This window comes from Canis aureus, chromosome 13, assembly GCF_053574225.1.
Source record: "Canis aureus isolate CA01 chromosome 13, VMU_Caureus_v.1.0, whole genome shotgun sequence".
Taxonomy (NCBI): Eukaryota; Metazoa; Chordata; class Mammalia; order Carnivora; family Canidae; genus Canis; species Canis aureus.
Genome location: NC_135623.1, coordinates 45,110,987 through 45,131,341, shown reverse-complemented (window position 1 = coordinate 45,131,341; position 20,355 = coordinate 45,110,987). Strand labels below are relative to the sequence as shown.

The following is a 20,355-nucleotide window of genomic DNA, read 5'->3' as shown; positions in this document are numbered from 1 at the left end:
TATTTACATAGTGAAGAATAGACAAGATTCAAACCCAGACCATCTGAGTCCAGGACTGGGGCTCTTCATTATGGAGGTAGCATCTTCCTAGACACGCAGGGCAAAGCATCCATGCTCTGCAGAACGCAGAACAGACAGGCTTCAGCCCCCAATGTGGAAACAACCCTGAAGCTGCAATATCTTAGAATCGCAGAAAAGTCCTTTTGTTAGAACAAAATAAAGATATCCAAGTGATAGGATTTACCCTTCTTTCACCTTTCATTATTCCCTCCTCCTACTTTTTCTCATTGCATTACCACTTTAGAGACCGAGAATAATGAATTGCAAGATGAAGGGTGGGAGGGGGAATAAGCAGGAAAAAGTGGTAAGCCCTTTTATTTATTTTTTTAAAGATTTTTTTATTTTATTATTTATTTATGAGAGACGTAGAGAAAGAGAGAGAGAGGCAGGGACACAGGCAGAGGGAGAAGCAGGCTCCATGCAGGGAGCCCGATGTGGGACTCAATCCCGGGACTCCAGGATCCCGCCCTGGGCCTAAGACAGGCACTAAACAGCTGAGCCACCCAGGGATCCCCTGGTAAGCCCTTTTAAAACAAACTTGCTGGATGGGATGGGTGAGCCTTTATCCCTCCTGAAAAGGGCAAGTTTCCAATCCTGTGCATCTGGAAGAGAGAAGCAGGGTAGCGTAGCAACTAAGAGCTTAGGCTCTGGAGGCAGGCTACCTGGGTTCTAGCCTAGTCGGGCAACTTTGGAAATGTATGTATCTTGTTTTCCTTCCCCGTAGGGATGATAACCATAGTACCTCCTGGGGTTGTCATGAAAATAATACAAGCCAATGCGTCTAGAATATTTATAAACTGACCATGGCAAATGTATGTTTGCTTTATTTTATATAGTGAGATATTTTAAAGGCCTGACACATTGCAGGTACTCAATATATATTAGCTCCCTTCCTTTACACTGGAAAGTTTGCTATTGCTGGAAAGACTCATAATCTTTGAGAAGTATGTGCCGTACATCAGTTACCTTGGTATGAGGATAAACAGGTGTTTATAGCAGCTTTGAGGGGTTAGTTTCTTTCCTTTAAAAAACAAGTCTTTGTCAGGAGGCTCTCCTTTCTCCCTTCCTAAATGCCATTTTCCTACTTAACAAATTTGATAACTGCTGCCTCTGCCAAATCCTTTTACCCACCCTATCTGTTTTCATCAGTTCCACTAAGAAGCACCTATTGAAGCAGATAGCATGTTGGGTTTTTCTCTTGCTGGTGGAAACTGTGGTCACTTAGGCGGTTTTCTCTAATTCATTTCTCCTCTCCCTACAGTCACAATAAGAAGTCGTGTCTCTAAGTTTTAATTCTTCTCATATCAAATTACATTTTCTGAGTGGTAAATCAGTTTCTCCACTAGCTTATAAGTTGCCTAAGTGCAGGGATGTTCAAAGCTATGTCCCCACCGCCTAACAAAATGGTTGGAACAAGAGGTACTTTATAATATTTGTGGAAGATGGGCAGCCCAGGTGGCTCCGTGGTTTAGCGCCACCTTCAGCCCAGGGCGTGATCCTGGAGACCCAGGATGAAGTCCCACTTCGGGCTCCCTGCATGGAGCCTGCTTCTCCTTCTGCCTGTGTCTCTGCCTCTCTCTGTCTCTCTGTGTCTCTCACGAATAAAATAAATAAAACAAATAAAATAAATAAAATAAAATAAAATAAAATAAAATAAAATAAAATAAAATAAAACAAAACAAAATAAAATAAAATAAAATAAAATAAAATCTTAAAAAAAAATTTGTGGAAGAAATCAGCCAGTGCTGAAGGAATGAATACAGAAAGAAGTATCCTCCTCCCCAATTAACTAGAACCTAATTAAGAGATGTCTGAAATTAATCTGAATATCAATTGCCTTCTACTTGGAAAGAGAAAATTAACTTCAGAAACCTCAACTGATCTCATGTATTAATTTAATACGATTATAACAGTGTTCAGACTATCCTGGAGTAAGCACACATTCGCCTCAATCTCCTAGGCCTTCCATGGCTACACAATATACAGTGAGAACAGTCAGCAGCATGTCAAAATTAAGCTAATACTCCACCCTCCCAGTATCTCTATGCCATGACAATATAGAGCAGAATATTAGCCTTTCAACTTACTGCCTCACATTCTCTTTTACTAGATGTTAGCCTGTCTTACTTCCTCACTACATTCCAATCTGTGTCCAAATTCACCTTTTCAGAAAGGCATTCTCTGACAATTCTATCTATAACTAACTTCCCTTCCTGTCATTCTTTATTTCCTTCCCCTACTTTATTAGTTTAACTTTTAAAGCTAAATTTGTTTGTGTATATCTGACCTACCACAAACTGCACAAATTCAAAGTGTATGGTCTGCTGTCTGACAAGTGAATGTTATATTGAAACCATCACCACAGTCAATCAAATAGATATCTGTCATCTCCAAAAATTTCCTGTCACATTCTAATCCCTCCTATTCCCCCTTCTACCATTCTTAGTTAGCCACTGATCTGTTTTCTATCATTAGAGATAAGTTTCCGTTCCCCTAGAATTATACATAAATGGAATCATACAAAATGTAGTCTTTTTTTGGGGAGTCTGGTTTCTTTTACTCTGCAAAATTATTTTCATATTCATCCATGTGTTACATTCATCAACTGTTTGTTCCATTCCGTTGCTGAGTAATGTCTTACTGTATGAATATATAACAATTTCTTTATTCACTTGGTGATGAATATTTAGGCTGTTTTGAGTTGTTGGCTATTACAAATAAAGCTGCTACAAACATTCATGTACAAGTCTCTATACAGCATACACCTTCATTTCTCTTGGGTAAATACCCAGTAGTAGAATGGCAGGGCCATCTAGTAGATGTACGTATATTTGACTTTTTGAGAAATTATCAAACTATTTCCCAAAGAGGTCATACCATTTTACATTTCTGCCAACCATGTCTGAGAGTCCCACCGATGCACATCGTTGTCAACATTTGTTGAGGTCAGCCTTCTTCATGTTAGGCATTCTAATAAGTGGTATCACAGTATGGTTTTCGTCTGCATTTTCCTAGTGTCTAATGATGCTGAACATCTTTCTGTGTGCTTATTTGACATCTGTATATCTCCTCTGGTGACAAGTCTGTTCAAATCTTTCACCCACTTAAGGAATTATTTTTTTATTAGTGAATTTCGAATTCTATATAATTTGCAATACACTGTGTGTCAGATATGATTTGCAAATGTTTTCCTCTAGTCCACAGTTTTGTCTTTTCATTCTCTTAATGATACTTTTCAAAGAGCAGAATTTTAAAATTTTGATTAATTTTAATGATCATTTTCTCTTTTAGAATTGTGATTTTGGTGTCTAACCCAAGTTAAAATTTTTCCTAATTTTTTGTACTTTTTCTTTAGATGTTTCATGATTTTACATTTAGGCCCATGATACATTTTGAGCTAATTTTTGACTATGGTGTCAGATATGGATTGAAATCCATTTTTTATATATGTAGATTCCCAGTTATTTCAGCATCATTCATTAAAAAGTCTCTTCTTTCTCCACAGAATTGCCTTTTACTTTTATCAAAAATCAGTTGATTCTCTGTAGTCAGTCTGTTTCTAAACCATCTATCCTGTTCCATTGATCTGTTCATCTAAACACTAATACTCCACAGTTCTGATGACCATAGCTTTATGATAAATCAAGTAGTATACCTTCTCCAACTTTGTTCTTCTTTTTCAAAGTTATCTAAGTTATTCTTGGTCCTTTGTGTTTCCATATGAATTTTAGGAGAAACTTAACAATTTCTACAAACACACACATACACACATCCCCCCAAGCCTTCCTGAATTTTGATTAGGATTACATTAAATCTATAGATAATTTTGGGAAAAACTGACACGTTAACAATGTTGGGTCCTCCAATCCATGGATACAGTGTAGCTTTCCATTTATTTAGGTCTTATATGATTTCTTCCGGCAGTGCTTTGTAATTTTAAGTATACAGGTCCAGAACATCTTTTTCAAAGATGTATTCCTTATGATTTTTTAAATTTCAAGTTCTGTATGTTTATTGATGGCATATGCAAATCAAATTGATTTTTGATTATTGTATTCTGCAACCTTGATAAACTCACTTATTCTGATAGCTTTTGTGTGGATCTCATAAGATTTTATGCAAAGATAATCATATTATATATGAACAAAAATGTCTTCCTTTCTGAGAAATTCTTAACTCTAGGAAACAAAGGATTGTGAAAAGGGAGGTGGGTGGGGGATGAGGTAACTGAGTGACAGCCCTAAGGAGGGCACTTGATACTATATGTTGGCAAATTGAATTTAAATTAAAAAAAGAAAGAAAGAAATGGAACAGAAGTCACCAAGAGCTGCAGGGTGAGGAGAATGAGGAATTGTTTAATAGATACTGAGTTTCAGTTACAGAGTTTAAATGTCCTAAAAATGGATAATGATAATGGTTTTACAACATTGTGAATGTATTTAATGCCACTGAATTACACACTTAAAAATGGTTAAAATGAAAAAAGAAGGAAATGTCTTCCTTTCTAATCCAAATATTTTATTTCTTTTTCTAGATGTATTATGCTAGTTAGAACTTCCAGTACAATATTAGATGGAGTAGGTGATAGTGGACTTCTTTGCCTTGTTTCCTGATTAAGTGCAATGCTAGCTGTGGGTTGTTTATAAATGCCTTTTATCAGGCTTGAGAAATTCCTTTCTAGTTTGAGTTTTTATGAGCAATAGTTGTTGGCTTTTGTCAAATGATTTTTTTTATGCATCTACAGAGATGACCACACGATTTTTCTTAACTGGTAAATATAGTGAGGTACATTAATTGATTTTTGTAATGTTAAAAAATACTTCTATTATTGGGATAAATCCAACTTGGTCATGTTGCATTAACTTTTATATATCGTTGAATATTATTTTCTAAGATTTTGTTAAGAGTTCTACATCTAGGGGATCCCTGGGTGTCTCAGCGGTTTAGCGCCTGCCTTTGGCCCAGGGGGTGATCCTGGAGTCCCGGGATCAAGTCCCACGTCCGGCTCCAGGCATGGAGCCTGCTTCTCCCTTTGCCTCTCTCTCTGTGTCTCTCAGGAATAAATAAATAAATAAAATCTTAAAAAAAAAAAGAAAAGAATCTACATCCATAGGGCACCTGTGTGGCTCAGTAGTTGATTCTTTGGCTCAGGTCATGATCCCAGGGTCCTGGGATGGAATCCCAAATTGGGCTCCCCATAGGGAGGCTGCTTTTTCTTCTGCCTATGTCTCTGCCTCTCTCTGTTTCTCATGAATAAATAAATAAAATCTTTTTTAAAAAAGAGAATTATACATCTATATTCATGAGAAACATTGGTCTATAGTTTTCTTTTCTCTAAATGTCATTGTCTAACTTTGGTATCAGAGTAATTATGACCTCATAAAATGGGTTGGCAAGTGCTCTCTTCAATTTTCTGGAAGAGTTTGTGTAGAATTATTATTGTTTCTTTCTCAGATGTTTGGTAGAATTCACTATTGAAGCCACTGATGAGGCCTAGAGTTTTGTTTGTGAAAGTTTTTAACTATAAGTACAATTACCTTAATAGGTAAGAAATACTCAGTTGTGAAGTTCTTTAGGAGTGAGCCTTGATAGTTTATATCTTTCAATAAATTTGTCTATTTCATCTAAGTTGCTTTTATTAGCACAAAGTTATTAATAATATTTTATTGTCCTTTTTAGTACCACTGTCACTTCTCTCATTCTTGGTATTGGTAAATTGTGTATTCCCTTTTTTTTTTCCCCTGATTAGCCTGAGTAGTTGTTTTATCAGTTTTATTGATTATCACAAATAAAAACTTTTAGTTTCATTGATTTTTCTTTATTGATTTTTCTGCTTTCTATTTCATTTATTTCTTCTCTAATCCTTATTTCTTTCTGCTTACTTCTGGTTTTATTTTATTTTTTTTCTTTTTCACATTTCTTAAGGTGGATACTGAGATTATTGATTTGAAATTTTCTTTATTTCTAATATATACATTTAATGCTATAAATTTCTAAGAACCACTTTAACTACATCTCACAAATTTTAATATGATTTACTTTTATTTTTATTCAGTTCAATATATTTTCTGCATATATGAGAAAATATTTTAGCAAAACCACAAACAAATGAAGAGAGAAATATCAAGGTGGCAAAGGTTATGACGATATGGAACAGTGGTGACCAGTAAATCTCTACAATAATTAGATCCAAATTGATATGGGTAGACACATTAGAAGTATTCAACATAAATATTAAAAAGAGCTTATTATATAGAACAAATATGCTATAAGGAAAATTCTAGTAATAGTCTAGAACAAATTCTAAATGATTAATAACAAATGTAAAAATTGTTGGGAATAGGATATATTGATAATAGTAAAGCATTCTAGAGATTATAACATGGTTGTAGGAAAGGAAGAATAGAGAAAAGAAGATATGAAATCTTATTTTATTGGAGTAAGAGGGAAAAAGAATTATGGAAGGGGAGACAGTTGATATCTTATTTTCAAGTAATCCTAGAAAAGCATGTCTGATAGAACAGAGAAAGATATAGTAACTATGAATAGAGAAGTATCACAGAATTTAGAAGTTAAAAAGAGAAAAGTAGAATGAATAAGAAGTCACCAGATCAACAAAAATTTTAAAAAGGAAAATGAGGAAACAACAATGTACATAAATACAAATGGAAAATAAGATGGAATGATTAAAATCAATCATGACTATAATAATCCTAAATTATACTTGTCTGTTAAAATGCAAGCCACTGGGGCATTTGAGTGACTCCATTGGTTAAACATTCAGCTCTTGATTTTGGCTCAGATCAAGATCTCAGTGTCCTGAGTTTGAGCCCACCTAGGGCTCCATGCTCAAAGGGGAGTCTACTTCAGGATTCTCTCTCTCTCTCCCCCCCACTCCCCACTTGCTCACTTTCACTCTCTCTCTCTCTAAAATAAATAAATCTTTAAAAAAAAAAAAACACTGGACTGTAGTTTTTTTTAAATTCCAGATTAAAACATAATTATTGTTACAGACACATTTTTTAAAGTGATCATTTTGAAAGTTGAAAATAATGGACAGACACCAGAAACATGATTCATAAAAGTAAAAATTGATAAATTTTACTTTGTCAAAATTAAAAACTTTAGCTCTGCAGGAAACTCTGTGAGGAAAAGACAGATTGCACACTCAGAAAATATTTGCAAATCAAAAATACAACAAATGCCTATATTTAGAATATATAAAGAACTTTCAGGCAGCCCGAGTGGCTCAGCAGTTTAGTGCCGCCTCCAGCCCAGGGCGTCATCCTGGAGATCCGGGATCGAGTCCCATGTCGGGCTCCCTAGATGGAGCCTGCTTCTCCCTCTGCCTGTGTCTCTGCCTCTCCCTCTCTGTATGTCTCTCATGAATAAATAAATAAAATCTTTAAAAAAAAAAAAAGAACTTTCAAAACTCAACAGTAAAAAACCAATCCGATTCAAAAATAGACAACAGACATGGACAGACATTTTATCAAAAAGGATATCTAGATGGTAAATAAGCATATAAAAATATATTTAACCTTATTAGCCATGAAGGTAATGCAAATTAAAGCCACAATGTAGTATCACTATGCACCTATCAGAATAGCTAAAATTTTTTAAAAATAGTGATAACACCAAATTCTGGTGAAATGTGAAGAAACTGGATCTCTTGTGCATTGCTAGTGGGAATATAAAATAATACAATCACTCTGAAAAATAATATAATTTATTATGAAACTATACATATACTTACCAGATGAAACAGTAATTGCATTCTTGAATATTTATCTCAGAGCAATGGAAACTTATGTTTACACAAAAAAACCTGTATACAAAATTTATAACAGCTTTATTTGTAGCAGCTAAGAGGTAGAAACAACTCAAAAGCCCTACAGTGAGTGAATCATTAAACAAACTGTGGTATATCCATATAATGGAATACTACTCTGAAATAAAAAGGAATGAACTATTGACACACAAGTAACTTGTGTGGATTTCCAGAAAATTATGCTGAATGAAAAGAGCCAATCCCAAAAGTTACATACTATATGATTCCATGTGTATAACATTCTTGAAATGACAAATTGATAGAGATGGAGAACAGATTAGTAGATTCCAGAGGTTAAGGAATGGGAGGGAGAGGGAGATGGCTATGGCTATGGCTATGAAAGATTGCATAAGGGATCCTTATGATGATACCATCTTTATCTTAACTATGGCGATGGCCACACAATCTACACATGTGACAAAATTGTATAGAACTAAATACATATGCATACACCTATGAGTGCATATAAAACTGGCGAAATCTGAATAAGATCAATGGATTTTATAAATGCCAATTGCCTGGTTGTGATATTGTACTATAGTGATAGATGTTAAGATTCAGGAAAATCAAGTGAAACCTATACAGAATCTCTCTTACTTTATAGTTCTTATAAATGCGTGTGAATCTACAATTACCTCAAAATAAAAGGTTTTAAAAAAGAAAATGGAGGGATGGGCCTAGAGATATCAAAGAACCAAATAAATGATGGTATATCCACATTGTAGACAATTATGTAGCTATTTACAAGGAAAAGTTACAGCTTATCGTTTACTTGGTGGAATTTTCATAAGGCTTTTAAAAAAATTGTATTTATTTATTCATGAGAGGTGCACAGAGAGAGAGAGAAAGAGAGAGAGACTTATGACCTTAGCCAGTTCTCTGGGGGAAAAAAATGTGGGAGGCATGAGGGCCAGGTAAAATAAGGACAAAGGTAGTTTATCTGGTTTACTTATTAATTCTCAGATAACTGGCTTCAATTACTTTACTTATTTGGACACTTCTACCTTCCTAACTCCTTTCTCTATAGAGTTAAAACTTTGCAGTTATTTTTCAAACACTTTGGAGCAAGATTGGGAGACCAGAGCAGGCAGGTGGCAATGTGGGTTGGGAAAAGAAATATTAAAGAGAGGGAGGGCAAAGTTTTCTAAGGGGGATAGCAATGACACTGGCTCCATTCCATCCTACCCGCCCCCCCCCCCCCCCACAGGGCGCTGTACTTCATTGATTAGTAGATTAACTTTTAAACTTTATCAACCTTTTTTTTTAAAGAGATTTTATTTATTTATTCATGAGAGACACACAGAGAGAGGCAGAGACATAGGCAGAGGAAGAAGCAGGCTCCATGCAGGGAGCCCTATGTAGGACTCCCAGGACTCCAGGATCATGCCCTGAGCCAAAGGCAGACGCTCAACTACTGAGCCATCCAGGGGTCACATCCATAAGGCTCTGTTGAATGAGAAAAGTAAGGTTCAGAAAAGTGAGGGTAATATGATTCTGTTTTTATGAAGCAAGGCCTACAAATATGTGTGTGTTTATTTGTATGTATGTGTGTGATAGATTTGACAATGGATAAATATTTGTGAGAATACACACTAATTTGTTAACATGAATTACCTTGAGGGAAGGATGGATTATACAGCTGGTATGGAGGGACTAGGGGAGGGAATAACAAGGACAATAGAAAAAAAAGAAAAAATAGAGCACTAAAATACCAATAATATATAAAACAATAATAAAATTATATTTATATGCAATTGTATGTTTTGTATTCTTGTAATTTTTTAAGAATTTTTTTAAAGATTTTATTTATTTATTCATAGAGACAGAGAGAGAGAGAGAGAGAGGCAGAGACACAGGCAGAGGGAGAAGCAGGCACCATACAGAGAGCCTGACGTGGGACTCGCTCCGGGGTCTCCAGGATCACGCCCTAGCTGCAGGCGGCGCTAAACCGCTGCGCCACCGGGGCTGCCCGAATTCTTTTTGTTTTTATTCTATTGTTCAATAATTGAAAAAATTTTTGAGACATAATTCCCATATTATTCAATCTAACCATTTAAGGTATTCAATCCAGGGGTACCTGAATGGCTCAGTCTGTTGAGCGTCTGCTTTTGACTCAGGTCATTATCCCAGGGTTCTGGAATGAAGCCTCACATCAGTCATCAGTCTCCCTGCTCAGCAGTCTGCTTGTCCCTCTCCCTCTACCCTCCTTCCCCTGCTTGTGCTCTCTCTCTCTCAAGTAAATAAATTTTTTTTTTAAAAATAAAAAATAAAAATAAAGCATACAATTCAGGGTTTTTATTTTATTATATTCACAGAGTTTTGCAACTATCCCCAAACAATTTTAAGCATTTTTATCACCCTAAAAAGAAATGTCACGTCCATTAACAGTCACTCCTCTTTTTCACCCAATACTCTCTCTCTAGACGTAAGCAACCACTAATCTACTTTCTTTCTCTATAAATTTGTCTATTCTAGATATTTCATATAAATGGAATCATATAATTTATGGCATTTTTTTGCTGGCCACCTTCTTTAGCAAAACATTTTAAAGGTTGAGCTATGATTTAGCATCTATGAGCACTTCATTTCTCATTGACAGTTCTCTAAGATACGAGTTGCTAGTCCAGTTAAATTTGGTTAAGAGGACTTCTTGAGGCCAGTCTTTGAAGTTTGTTCTGACTCCAGGAGGGCATTTCTTAACTGGGGCATCTCTTTCCCTGATTCTCTAAAACTAGCTGCCCTACTGGTTAGCCTGTTGTCCTAATGGAGCTGCTAGTCTCCTTTTAATTGCTTACCACAAGAATCTCCATTGTTTTAATAATACCCTTAGTCTTGAACTTCCTCATACTGTTTCAAATAAAGTCAATTTCTTGGAGAGAGCTTCAGAGCTTTCTGTACTTAAAAAGTGACCTATTTGTGAACTGATATCTTATAACTAGTTCTCCTTTGGCAGAATCTTTGAGCCACTGTTCTGAGCAATGGGCAAGGGTTCTAGACTCTGGTCAGCTTGCCTTTCTGGGCACAGAATCTCAACTCTATAAGCAAACTGGGCTGAGGACCATCAGGACCCCAGTATTCCCATGCTGTCACAACTGGGATGGAGTATATAAACTGGGGAATGGGTGGACAAAAGGAGCCCATGACCTCTCAGCCATACTCACCAGGAATTTAACTTCTGAGCCTTAATGAGTCAGATGGAATTAGTAATGTTGCTGGCAGGGATGCCTGGGTGGCTTAGTCGGTTAAGTGCCTGACTCTTGATCTCAGCGCAGATCTTGACCTTAGGCTTGTGAGTTCAAGCACTGCATTGGAGCTCACTTAAAAAAAAAAAAAAAAAAAAAAAAAAAAGGAAAAAAGAAATGCTGCTGGCCTATCCCTTTTGATAAGGTATGATATCCTTTGGATGGGAGCTGAGAGGGAGTCTCATCTCTTGGGCACAGCCACTCAGAGTGAAGTTTCTTTCAAGCTGAGCTGGGGAGAGAGAAGAGAGAAGAGAGAAGGAACAAGCTCAAGTACCACAGACTCTCTGTTCTTAGCCAAGTTTCAGTAGATTTTCTTGAATAAATATTTTTTCATCCTCTCTATATTCTTAGAACAATTTACAGAGACTTTTAAAGGTTGTTTTATTATACAATTTCAGCAATTATGTCTGTTTTGCTGAGGATCAGGTCCACAGAACTTTTCACGTTGTCTTTCTGACAGTAGTACCCCCAGATTATTTTTTAAAAGATTGTGCCAAAGAAAATTCATGGTTTCATCACACAGTCTGAGTTTCATTTCCTTATCTGAAATGAGGCTAATAATCCATATCACACTGCCTAGGACATAGTATCTCTGAATAACTATTAACTTATTATTTTCCTTCCGTCTCTCTCACTCTGGGGACTTAGAGAAGTTCTAGTTGAATAAAGGTGCCTGCCCAATAAGGTATTGTTATGCTTGAAAAATTTTGAGACCCCAAGAAAGTATTTCAAGTAATATTTGAGGTGAGAAATATACTTAACCACTATAAGAAAAAAGTGATCTTCAGACTTGAACCAGGGTTCTTTTAGAGCTGTGGCTCATGGGAAAATACTTTAACAAAACTGCAAACAATATGATTCAAGATCTCTTTCTTCGTCCTCCCTCCCCCTTACCACCTCACCCTACCCAACTCTCTCCCTACTCATTTTCCTCTTGCATTATAGCTTTACACCAACATATGAGAATTACTGAGTAGAAACTGAATAAATAAAGAATAAAGTTTAATCTATACAGAGATTTGCAAAATGATTGGTGACTAGTACTGTCTCCAACCTATATTTGTTTTTTTACAAATTGAAGTATAGCAATACACCATGTTACATTAATTTCAGGTACACAACATAGTTATTTGACAACTCTGATAACTCTGTAAGTCATGCTATGTTCACAAGTGTAGCTACTATTTGTTAGCATATGATGCTATAATATAATATATAATATGATATAATACAGTCAAATACCATTGATTATATTCTCTATGCTGTACCAAAAGCCTGTATCTCCCAAGCCCCTTCACCCATTTTGCCACACCTCTCCCCACTCCTGACATTATCAGTTTGTTCTCTGTATTTATGGGTCTGTTTCTGCTTTTTATTTGTTCATTTTGTTTTTTAGATTCCACGTATAAGTGAAATCATATGGTATTTGTCTTTCTTTAACTTGTTTCACTTGGCATAATACCCTCCAGACCCATCCATGTTGTTACAAATGGGAAGATCTCATTCCTCTTTATGGCGGGGTAATATTGCATTGCACATATATGCCACATCTTCTTTATCCATTCACCTACCAGTGGACACTTGGGCTGCTCCCATATCTCAGCTATTGTAAATAATGCTGCAGTAAACATAGCAGTGGATGCATCTTTTTAAAATTAGTGTTTTGTTTGTTTTGGGTACATACCCAGTAGTGGAATTACTGGATCATATGGTAATTCTATTTTTAATTTTCTGAGACATCTCTATATTGTTTTTCACAATGGCTATACCAATTTGCATTCCCACCAACAGTGTATGAAGGGTCCTTTTCCCCCATATCCTTGGCAACACTTGTTATTTCTTATCTTTTTGATGCTAGCCATTTTTTTTTTTTAAGATTTTGTTATTTATTCGAGAGAGAGGCAGAGACACAGGCAGAGAGAGAAGCAGGCTCCATGCAGGGAGCCAGACATGAGGACTTGATCCTGGGTCTCCAGGATCACACCGTGGGCCAAAGGCAGCCCTAAACCGCTGAGCCACCTGGGCTACCCAATACTAGCCATTTTGAAAGGTGTGAGGTGATAATGCCATTGTGGTTTTGATTTGCATTTTCCTGGTAATTACTGATGTTAATCATCTTTTTATGTGTGTTTGGCCATCTCCATGTCTTCTTTGAAGAAATGTCTATTCCGGCCCTCTGAAAAATTTTTAAACAGATTGTTTTATTAGTTTTGAATTGTTTAAGTTCTCTATATATTTTGCATATTAACCCTAATAAATATATTATTTGCAAATATCTTCTCTCATTCACTAGGTTGCCTTTTTGTTTTGTGTATAGTTTCCTTTGCTGTGCAAAATCTTTTTATTCTGATATAGTCCCATTAGTTTATTTTTGTTTCTGTTTCGCTTCCCTAAGGAGACATACTTAGAAAAACATTTCTAAAGTGAATGCCAAAGAGATTACTCAGTACGTTTTCTTCTAGAAGTTTTATGGTTTCATGTCTCAAACTGGGGTCTTTAATCCATTTCAAGATTATTTTTGTGTATGAAAGTGATTCAGTTTCATTCTTTTCCATGTAGTGTCCAGTTTTCCCAGTACCATTGGTTGACAAGACTATCTTTTCCCCATTGTATATTTTTGCCTTCTTTGTTGTAGATTAACTGACCATATAATTGTGGGTTTATTCTGAGCTTTCTATTCTATCCCATTGATATGTGTGTCTATTTTTGTGCCAGTCCCACACTGTTCTGATTATTATAACTTTGTAGTATATCTTGAAATCTGGAATTGTGATACCTCCATCTTTGTTCTTCTTTCTCAAGTTTGCTTTGGCTATTCAGGTCTTTTGTGGCTCCATACAAATTTTTGTGTTATTTGTTCTAGTTATGTGAAAAATATTACTGGTATTTTGATAGGGATTGCATTAAATCTGTAGACTGCCTTGAGTAGTATGGACATGTTAACATTAATTCTTCCAACTCATGAGCATGGAATTATCTTTCCATTTGTTTGTGTCAATTTCTTTCATCCATGTTTTATAGTTTCCAGAGTAGAGATTTTTTACTTCCTTGATTAAATTTATTCCTAGTTATTTTATTATTTTTGGTGTAATGGTAAATGGAATTGCTTTCTTAATTTCTCTTTCAGCAGAGAAATTCTTTGTTGTTAGTGTATAGAAATGCTACCAATTTCTGGGTATTAATTTTGTATCCTGAAACCTTACTGAATTCATTTATTACTTCTAATAGTTTTTTGGTGGAGTCTTTAAGGTTTCTATGTATAGTATCATGTCATCTGCGAATGGTGACAGTTTTACTTCTTCCTTACCAATTTGGATGCCTTTTGTTTCTTTTTCTTGTCTGATTGCTACAGCTGGAACTTCCAGTACTATGTTCAATAAAAGTGATGAGAGTGGATGTTCTTGTCTTATTGCTGATCTTAGGGAAAATGCTCTTAGTTTTTCACAATTGAGTATGATGTTAGGTGTGGGTTTGTCATATCTGGACTTTATTATGTTGAGCTATATGTTCCCTCTAACCCCACTTTGTTGAGGGTTTTTTATCATGAATAAATATTGTTTTTTGTCAAATGCTTTTTCTACATCTATTGAAATAATCATATAGTTTTTATCCTTAATTTTTTTGATGTGGTATATATCATATTGATTGATTTATGGATATTGAACCTATGATAAATCTCACTTGATTGTGGTACAAGATCCTTTTAATATATTGCTGATTTCAGTTTGCTGGTATTTTGTTAAGGATGTGTGGATCTATATTCATTAGGATATTAGCCTGTATGCAGGCTATGTTTTTATAAAGCAGTCTGGACCTTGAAATAACTCTCATCTCTCCCTCTCTCTCTTAGGAAATGAAAATCCTATGAAAGCCATTTCCAATATTATTGACTCATTCATTTAACAAAGATGATTTAATTCCTAGGCTGTGAGTGTGTGGCACTCTAGGTACTTGGTCCCTGTTATTCATCTTAAGAGATGAGATAGGATTTTAGGAGCCGGCCAATCAGCATATGCTTTACCAAGCCAAAACATTATTATTATGTTTGTACAACCATTTTGTAGCCTATCCACCTGTTCATAGTTCAAAATGATTAGGATGAACAGTGTGGATGTGACCTTAGGAAAGGCAATTGATATTCACCTTTAATTCCACCTCATACTAGCTTTAGAACTGGCCAAGGACAAATAGGGTCTTGTTTTCAACTTCTTATACGAGCCATATTGAGCAATCAAAGCCCCTTAAAACTGATTCCCAAACTGCTACAAACTTGTTGACCTTTTTAAAAGATCTAGAACCAATCAGAAATAAATTATAAGTAAGTGAAAAAGAGGATGAGGATATTAAAAATCCAGACCTGAAAATTCTATTTAAAAACCTACCTATCAGGACACTTGGGTGGCTCAGCGGTTGTGCATCCGCCTTCAGTTCAGGGCAGGATCCCGGAGTTCATCATTGAGCTCCCACATCCGGCTCCCTGTGAGGAGTCTGCTTCTCCCTCTGCCTATGTCTCTGCCTCTTTCTGTGTCTCTCATGGATAAATAAAAATCTTTAAAAAAATTAAAACCTACTTATCATCTTTTAAATAAAGAATTCAGAGACTTGGGATAGAAAATTTTTAATGAAAATTTAAATCTGAAACTAAAATTTTATGTAGTTTGGATTATGAAATGAAAATTATGTTATTTATTTAACAAGTATATACTGAATCCTTAGCACACGCAGTACTAACAAGACATAGTTCTACATTGGAGAAATAAGTCTTACACACAAATAATTACAATATTAGATGGAAAATATTTGTTCTAATAGAGGGTCTAAGAATGCCACTTCAAACAGATAAAGAAGACATTTATTCCTGTTAGGAGAGATTATAAAAAAATTAAAGGAAACATCATCTGATCCAAATCCAATGAAGGGACAGAAATGTGGGCACATAACAAAACCAACCCCAATATGTTTCAGGCTCCCATTAGGGACCAGCCAGAAATCCCACCTGACTGGAGTACTGGGGAAAAAGGAATAAATGTAGATGAATTGTAGCAGATCATGGAGACCTCAAAATATCATTGAAGGAGCTGGGAGTTTATTTTGAAGCCAACTGAAAACCATGGAGGGTTTTTAAAACAAAGCCTAATAGTCAAAACTGCCTTAGATTAGTCTGACACCATGTATCAAATAGATTTTTAAATATCAGAGATAGGAAAACCAATATAGACACTATTGTTGAATCAGACCATGTTGGACCTAAACATTTCATAAAATAGCAGAATTAAAGTAGATGGCAGTTCCATAAACATGAAATAGTACATAGGATCCAGGTGATAGAAGCAAGAAACACTGGTGAGGGATGACTGGAACTTGGAAATGCATGTGCATAGTGGAGGAGGTAGTACAAGATATTTTGAGGTTCAAAGTCTGTGTCAGGCAGGCTGACAAAGTTCTTAAAAAGAGAAAGATAAGGTCTGGAGAAGAAAAATAATGTTTCCTATATTTAATAAATCTTTATTGAACACTTACTAAGTGCCAGGCACTATTCTGGGGCTGGGAGGTATATGAAAGTTATCTTCTTTGATTTTTAAAACACTTTATGTAGAAAAGGCACTGTTCCCCATCTGTGTAACCCCAAAGGCAGAGCTGGAGCCAATGAGTAGGAGTCAGGTAGGAAGTAAGATATCTAATAAATGGAGGCGTCTTGATAAGTAGTAAGAGCTCTGTTTCAGGCAGTATTCAAGCATAAATTGGATAATGATCTTCCGGGCCCCCTGTGACAAGGGATTTCTGCCATAAGCAAGAGGTTAGACTAACCCTTCTGCACATTGTCTCCCAATCTTAAGTAAGAGTCTATTCTTTTCCTATGATCTAGTCTTATGGGTTCTATTTTTTTTCTGTGGGTTCTATTATTAATCTCTGATTTCTCTCAATTATTAAATAAATTACCCAATCTGTCTGCCATTCAGTAAAACTCACACATTTGCATCTGTTATTCTTGAATTATTTTTGGTGAGGGCTCCTCTTCTTTATTAAAAATCTCTATCCAGTAATGTTACCTTTATAGCTAATTTCGCATGCTAACCCTGGTAGACTGGGTTATAAATATCAGAGGGGGAAAATGGATCTCTTGCGCCTAATAATATTTTTGTTTGGAAGAAGCCCTGCAAATGAGAAATGAATTATATTGACTTCAAAACTGTGATGCAGTTTCTGTCTTTTGCAGTAATTCAGAAAGGGGAAAAAATATTTCAGAAAGGTTCATTTTGATACAGCGCATTAAAGAAAGAATGATTATTCTCCAAGCCCTGTAAAGCTTTAAATCAGAAACATGTATCTGTGTTGCGGTTAGAATGGAAGAAAGGAAAAGAGAAGAAAAGGAGAGGAGAAAGGAAACCTGGAGTGAGCTCCGCGATCAGCTATAGTTAAAGCTTTGCATTTCCTGGTGTCTTTTGAAACGTAAAATTCCACAACAAATAGCCCTGTAACGTATAACCAGTATGAAGATTCAATTCAGATTTAAGCACTTTGGTTTGCTTTTGAATCTTGCTATTTTCTGCATTTGTTTTGACTGCTCTCATCATTCAGGATTGACGCTTGGATGGGTGTGTAGGAGGAAGCAGCAGCAGCAGGCTTACAGCTTGCAGACACAAAAAAAAAAAAAAGAAAAAAAAAGACTGCCTTATCTGATGGCTATTATTGAAAATGCGAGGTGTAGCCTGGGCTGGGTAATGAAGGGGAGCGAGCGAGGGGGAGCAAGGAGCATGGAGCTGCATACTGATGAGTGTAGGAGTACTTGATAAAAAGAATCCTGGCTGGCGGCCGTGCATTGCTCATTGTGGAGTACTCCAACAATCACATAGAACGCAGACCAGCCTAAGCTGACAGCTTGATATGCCTTCTTCTGCTGCCTGGTTTTGGGGGCTGTATGACGTACTGGTCGGTAGTAAAGATTAATATGTAAGAAATGTGGAGCTAGGATCAAGTCATACTCCACAGCCTGCCTGGCAAACTATGTTTTACTTCTGACTTTGCTCTCTCGCTGAGAACATTAATCTGTCAAGCTGGCGGGCTCCTTTGATAGCAACTTTCCCAGGAGCATGATGTGGCAATGCCACCTCTCAGCCCAGGACTACCGCTATTACCCAGTGGACGGCTACTCCCTGCTTAAACGCTTCCCTCTTCATCCTCTTACAGGACCCAGATGCCCCGTCCAAACAGTGGGACAATGGTTGGAAAGCATTGGGCTACCTCAGTACGAGAACCACCTGATGGCTAATGGATTTGACAATGTACAGTTTATGGTAAGACGCTCTCTGTGTCCACGGAGCTGCCTTTTGTCTGTCTTTGCTTCTTATGTGTCTTCCACGGCTCAGAGGCAGCCTCATCTGCACTGAAACCGGTCAATTTATATATGTAACTGCATCAGAAAATCGGATGCCCTTAGGACTGAACTTACTGTGTACGTGTAGACACTTGCTGAAAAACGAGATCTGTAGGCATTCTTATACATGTGTATTATATGAATGAACCGGTGAGGGTACTATTTATAGGCAGGGAAAGAGGATTAACATTTATATTCTCCCTGTCATTCTTTGTGTGATTTTTATAAATTTGTCTTCTCGGAATACCCGGTTAGATTATAGCACTCCGGTTCCTTCTCATTCCTAAAACGTATTCTTGCATTCGAGCATCGGCGTTTCGTGAACAATTAGGCAATTTGTTATGTTTATGGTGTAAAGATGATTTTTTTTTCCTTTCCTGATAGTTGTTCGATAAGCGGTTTAAATCATGCGGACGACCTTTAGTTTGTTAGCAAACTGCTTCAGATGGTCAATTATGGAGAACATTCACTTACTTACCCACGCTGATTGAGGAGCACCGAAGTGTTATTTATTACTTTAGATAAAAAACAAACACTTCCATCAACTACCTGTCAGTATTTAGAGAGAGAGGCCGATGGACTAAGTGCATTCATGTACTTCGGAATGCTGGGCTGCATGCAATCTACAGCCGGTGTGTGCAAACTTCTCACTGTGATGAATATAGGTGAGGAAGAAGGGGGGCGGGGGGAGTCATGCAGACCCATAATACAGCTTCTAATCATTCATACACCTCCCCCAGTGCTCACCAGTTTCCCTTGTTAAGCTACGTCACAGTCCTTATTACCTTTCCTTGCTTTTAAGTTCTCATCACACGTTTTACTGATCCCTAAATTTAGAGAGAGCATCCTATAAGCATGTAGCACACAAGTGGCTTGCAGAAATAACTGATAGCTATTTCTAAATAAAATACTGGGGCAAGACACCTGAAGCTTAACAATTGATAAGAAAATTGATAACAGAATACGAGAATTGATAACAAAATACGAGAGCTAGTTATGTTTTTTGTTTTTTAATTTCCATCTGAGATTCTTTTTCTCCACGCTTGACTTGTCTATTACGGGTTTAAAAATCAGTTAAACTTCTGCCTTTTTTCCCCAAAAAGTGTATGCTCCATTAGCTTTTGTAAAAAGCCACATAAATGTAATAAGACAGATGAGCCCTAAGTGACGGTATACCTAGAACCCTTTATGGACCTGTTTTTTATAATGGGATACGCAACTACTGTTATTTTCCTCGTGTTGGAGAGAACTGTCACTGATTAGACAGGCAAGTTATTGTGGGGATTTAAATAGGAAGAAAAGTGAAATTTCTTCAGTTGCTATGACAGTCTTAGGACACTGAGCAGATTTAGGACAGACTTAGGACACTAAACAGAGAACACGAAGAACTCCCGGAACTATCAAACAGAATGAAAGTCTTTTCATGGTTATTTCTATTTACTGCACATTTTGATGTCTTTATTCTTTCTCTCTGTCTCTGCTGGAGATAAGACTTTCTCATCCTCACTCCTCAAGCCCTTGTCCAAATTTATTCCGGTCCCATGAGAAGCTAGGAAGGTCTTTGGATTCTCTAGATTTCTTTGGCTACTTCCAAATATTTGAATTCAGCATAATTTTCCTCTGAATATTGAACACGTTTGAGCAAATATAACCCCTTTTTGAAAGCCCGAAACTGAAAGGTTAATCAAACAGTTTTCAAATTGAGCATTTCGAGGTCGTAGAACAACATTCAGGAATGAATTATGTATAAGTACTCCAAAATGTATCCAGGAGGCAAAAGTCCTGGGTATATGTGACAAAACCAAGGTCTGAGCTTCTCCGTAGATTATTATCTTTATTTTTTTTTC

At 36.4% G+C, this 20,355-nt stretch overlaps 1 protein-coding gene across 16 annotated transcripts in view; it reads left to right on the top strand.

Moving 5' to 3' along the window:
* ANKS1B (ankyrin repeat and sterile alpha motif domain containing 1B) overlaps positions 1-20,355 on the top strand; it is a 1,050,493-nt gene that overhangs the window by 660,018 nt on the left and 370,120 nt on the right. For 14 of the 16 annotated variants that reach the window (XR_013350846.1, XM_077845971.1, XM_077845965.1 and 11 more), the window contains exon 15: positions 18,322-18,428. Coding sequence is in view for 15 of the 16 variants with exons in the window: in XM_077845971.1 (XP_077702097.1) it covers positions 18,322-18,428 (107 nt within the window). In the remaining variant the exon portion in view is untranslated. Of the gene's footprint in view, positions 1-17,867; positions 18,085-18,321; positions 18,429-20,355 lie in introns of those variants that run through there. The other 2 variants (XM_077845973.1, XM_077845972.1) reach the window with 2 other exon arrangements.